At 44.3% G+C, this 5,000-nt stretch overlaps 1 protein-coding gene across 1 annotated transcript in view; it reads right to left on the bottom strand.

The window, feature by feature from the left end:
- Positions 1-3,451: 3,451 nt before the first annotated feature.
- The window catches only part of LOC125028660 (transcription factor SPT20 homolog), a 2,812-nt gene continuing 1,263 nt past the window's right edge, over positions 3,452-5,000 (bottom strand). Inside the window, exons 3-4 of the mRNA XM_047618135.1 lie at positions 3,701-5,000; positions 3,452-3,554 (exon numbers count right to left, since the gene is read on the bottom strand). The exon at positions 3,701-5,000 is cut by the window's right edge and continues 379 nt beyond it. Coding sequence (XP_047474091.1) covers positions 3,452-3,554; positions 3,701-5,000 — 1,403 coding nt within the window. The remainder of the gene's footprint in view (positions 3,555-3,700) is intronic.

Below are 5,000 nucleotides of genomic sequence, written 5' to 3'. Positions count from 1 at the left end.
CATAATCTCCTCCCTGTTCCTTGCCCCCTTTCACGTTTGCGTTATCGTCTTCTCAGTTCCCCCGCCACGTCTCCTTGTCCCCTTCCGCTATGTGCTATTATATTATGTTTATGATCTCCTTCACCGACAGCTCAGTATTAGACAAGGCTTGTCCTTTCCTGTGAATAGACTAGACGTGCAGTCGTTTCTGATTATTAGGTAAAGGTAATCTTGAAAAGAAAAAGAAAATAATGGATAGGAGAGTGAGTGTTCCTATTAAGGCCGAACCCATGGAAGAATCTGGCAATGAACAAAACTTAATGTGTGAAGCGAACAAACGGACAGCTGGTGGTGCTTCAGGTGTCAGGAAGAGGGATTTAGACAGCGTGACTGGCACTCGACCCAAGAAGCTCTCTGTGCGCACGGATTTTGGCAGAGATGTCGCTTATACGGAAAACCAATTCGGAGAATTTCACCGACCTGGCTCATCGTTTTCGGACACCGCGAGACGACCGGAAGATGTTGATCCTAACTATGTCATCGGCTTTCAACGTTATGTAGAACTACGTAAGTCATGTTACCCACCGTGTAAGCAAATAACAAAGTTTGGAATTAAATGTTAGTACATTATTTTACTCTATATGCGTGTATTAATGTTTCTTTTTTTCCCTTGCAGTTAATCGACTGGCAAGAATTCAAGAACCTCGGCTGGACAGTATGTCCTCAGTCATGTCGTGGCCGTGGGTCGTACCTTCTATGGCTAGAATGTACCAGATGCATGGAATGTTTTCCCCTTACGTCATGCTTCCTCCATATCCTTCCCCGTACATGGAATATCCTTCGCCACAGGATGAAGACAGGTCCGCAGCGCCGTCTCCCGCGAGCTCTGAAGAAGCCCTGTCGCCGCCAGCCAAAATCAGAAAATACGATAATGAAGTTGGCAACAGCCGTTCTGGTCCATCTCAACAGGAGATAAAGACAGTTCCTGTCATGCCCAGCGCCTTCACAAATCGCAGCAAAGCCCCTGAAGTGCACGAGGATAAGCCAGCAGTCAACACAGGAGTAGCAATACCTCAGTCTGCTGACACGCAATATCAGCAGAACCGAACAGACCAGGATCGTGTCACAAGTGTTCCCCGACAGCCGAGCAGACCCGTCGCTAACCTGGAGTCTTCCACCGAGCGGGACTATGAGTGTGGGCAATGCAGGATGCGCACGCGCTCTCACCATGGCCTGAAGAGGCACTTGAACAGCCATGGTGATGTCCTTCCCACTCGGCCCGCTGTCTGCGCCAGATGCAAGCAACAGTTCTTGAACGTCTTTGACTTGTACTTTCACGTGCTGTCCCACTACAAAGGCGACAGCAACAACAATAGCGATCCAGAGAAGACGCAAGAGGTTGTTCCGCAGGCGACCATAAAAGACGATGAGCACTACCCCGGCGACAAAGCTGCCAAAAAGTCACTTCCCCGGTTATTCGAGTGCGGAGAGTGTCATCTGAGGGTTCGGTCATATTGTGGCCTGCGCAGGCACTTCAAAAAACACCCCAGCCTTAGCCCTCTTCCAGCCGTGTGCGGCGTGTGCAAAACGGCGTTCCCCAACACAGTCCAGCTACACGAACACATGTTGAGTCACTATGGCGTCGTCCCAAATGTAGTCAACGGGCAACTGAAGCGACTCGCGTGCCAATTCTGCAGCGAAACCTTCGTCAGTGCGGAGGTTTTCTCCCGGCACCTCCTGTCGCATGAGAGAGGGGCGGCTCTTCCCTCGGCCACGAAATAACGACGCGATAGGCATGAATGCTGACCTCTCCTCCATAGGCCCCTTGTTTTCCCATGTTTAGATTTGAATGTCTTTATTTTGTAGTCTATAGTTATTGTTGAATATATATGAATAAAAACCGAAATATAGACATATTTTAAACCGCAGTACAAATTGCACCAACTTCCTAATACTGAGAATTTTCATATATATTTATTTTATGGAACTTACAAGATTGCGATGTAATATACAGAAGAGTAACGGTATATAATCCGGGCCTTATTTAGAAGGCCTTTGCGAAGCTATAACTTCGCAAACCATAAAGAAGAAGAAATACAGTATAATCTCTCGCTTCACACACACACATATATATGCAAGTACATACACACACACACACACACACACACATATATATATATATATATATATATATATATATATATATACATATATATACATATATATATATATACATATATATATATATATATATATATATATATATATATATATATATATATATACATATACGCATATGACATGTATATGTAGATATATATATGCACATATGTATATATGTACACACACACTTATGTGTATATATCTATGTATAGATATATCTATATCTATGTCCACACATGTATGTATCTACACACACACACATATATATATATATATACATACATACATACATACATACATACCCCACATGATATATAGTCATATACGCACATACATATATGCACATGTATATATGTATATCCATATATATATATGTATATCCATATATACATATACTCATATATCTATGTATATCCATATATATACATACTCATATATATGTATACGCACAAACACACACGCGGACGCACACACATACACGCACGCACACATACATTCATACATACATACATACATACATACACACATACATACATACATACATACATACATACATACATACATACATACATACATACATACACACACACATGCAAGAGTTTTGCACACCAAAAACAAAATCCAATTAAAAACAAAAATCATAGTTATTGCTGATACTGGGGATTAACCATTTTCTTTAATACTTTAGCTGTTCATAGAAAACAGATAGAATATTGAGGAATGCTTCAAATCTATGTGCATTCACACACACACACACATACATATGCACACACACACATATATATACACACACACACACACAAAGAAGGCCAATTAAAAAAAGATCATAGTCATTGCTGATACTGGGGATTAACCATTTTCTTTAATACTTTAACTGTTCATAGAAAACAGATACAAAATTGAGGAATGCTTCAAATCTAAGTGCGTTCAAGCTCTCTCTCTCTCTCTCTCTCTCTCTCTCTGTCTGTCTGTCTGTCTGTCTGTCTCTCTCTCTCTCTCTCTCTCTCTCTCTCTCTCTCTCTCTCTCTCTCTCTCTCTCTCTCTCTCTCTTATCTTCTATGTACTTCCGTCGCAACAAAAAAAAAAAAATAACGAAGTCATTAGACACGAGAGTCCGAAATGTAAAACTGAAATTTACCCCTATCTCTTCCTATCGGAGAACTAAAACCGAATTATATTATGCAAAAACCTTTTATTACAACATTCATATACATAGTGTTTTAACGGAAAAAAAGAGCTTGTACGAAGTGTTTAGTAAATCAATTTGATTACCAATCTCCAGATCTAAGGCTGCATTCATGGTCAAAGATTACACAATAAGCTGATTGTGAATTTTGATCGACATCAGCGGAACTTGGAGAACTGAATACGGCATGCCAAGATCCTGCTTAGGGTACACAGGATCCTCCAGCCTGTAGGAGTTAGTGCGGGGTCAGGCAGGGGTCGTCATCGCTGTAGTTGATTGCAGGGACAAAGTTGGGTCGACTAGGCCAAGACGACGCTGATGGGGTAGTAGTTCTGGGTGTTGGACGACTGGGAAGTGCGCTCGTTATTGTACCGGTTCTGGCTGCTGAACTGGTTCTGGTTGTTGTACTGGTTTTGGGTTGTGTCCTGGTTCTGGCTGCTGAACTGGTTCTGGTTGTTGTACTGGTTCTGGGTTGTGTCCTGGTTCTGGCTGCTGAACTGGTTCTGGTTGTTGTACTGGTTCTGATTGTTGTACTGGTTCTGGGTGTTGTATTGGTTCTGCCTAGTGGTTTGTTTCTGGTTGTACTGGTTTTGCCTGTTGTATTGGTTCTGGTTGTTGTACTGGGTTCGACTGTTGTATCGGCCCTGCTGGTTGCTCTGGTAGCGTTCACGGTTGAACTGGTCATTGGAGTACTGCCTTCTTTGGCTGCGATTCTCACTGTTGTTCTGACTGTATTGGTTGCGGCCTGACGTGTACTGATTGGAATTCTGGTTGTACTGATCCCGGTTTTGGGTGAACTGATCGAAGTTGCTGCCATATCTCTCGGTGTATCGCGCCTGACCAGTGAATCGGGTGTTCTGGTCCTGTCCGCTCAGCAGATTCTTGTTGAAACGCTGGCCGTAGTTGCTGGTTCTGGCGAGGGCGCTCTTGAGGAGGACTCCAGAGCCAGGCGCGGTGTTGAGTTCAGGAGTGAGCTGAGATTGCTGTCTGTCATTCTGGCTCTGGAACTGCTGACGACCGTTTTGCAACTGAAGGCGATCTGGCTGATTCGAAAACTGCAAATTATTGTTCACTTGTTTCTGGAACTGCTGACGGTTAGTCTGTTGGTTTTGGAACTGCTGGCGGTTCAATTGGTTCTGGAACTGCTGGCTGTTACTCTGCTGGTTCTGGAACTGCTGGCGGTTCAGCTGGTTCTGGAACTGCTGGCGGTTCAGCTGGTTCTGGAACTGCTGACGGTTCAGTTGGTTCTGGAACTGCTGGCTGTTACTCTGCTGGTTCTGGAACTGCTGACGGTTACTCTGTTGGTTCTGGAACTGCTGACGGTTACTCTGCTGGTTCTGGAACTGCTGACGGTTACTCTGTTGGTTCTGGAACTGCTGGCTGTTACTCTGCTGGTTCTGGAACTGCTGACGGTTACTCTGTTGGTTCTGGAACTGCTGACGGTTACTCTGCTGGTTCTGGAACTGCTGGCTGTTACTCTGCTGGTTTTGGAACTGCTGGCGGTTCAATTGGTTCTGGAACTGCTGGCGGTTCAGCTGGTTCTGGAACTGCTGGCTGTTACTCTGCTGGTTCTGGAACTGCTGACGGTTACTCTGTTGGTTCTGGAACTGCTGACGGTTACTCTGCTGGTTCTGGAACTGCTGGCGGTTCAGCTGGTTCTGGAACTGCTGGC

The sequence above is a fragment of the Penaeus chinensis genome, chromosome 9, assembly GCF_019202785.1.
Source record: "Penaeus chinensis breed Huanghai No. 1 chromosome 9, ASM1920278v2, whole genome shotgun sequence".
NCBI classification, from domain to species: Eukaryota; Metazoa; Arthropoda; class Malacostraca; order Decapoda; family Penaeidae; genus Penaeus; species Penaeus chinensis.
The sequence above is the reverse complement of the archived record's forward strand: the minus strand, read 5'-3'. Positions and strand labels throughout refer to the sequence as shown.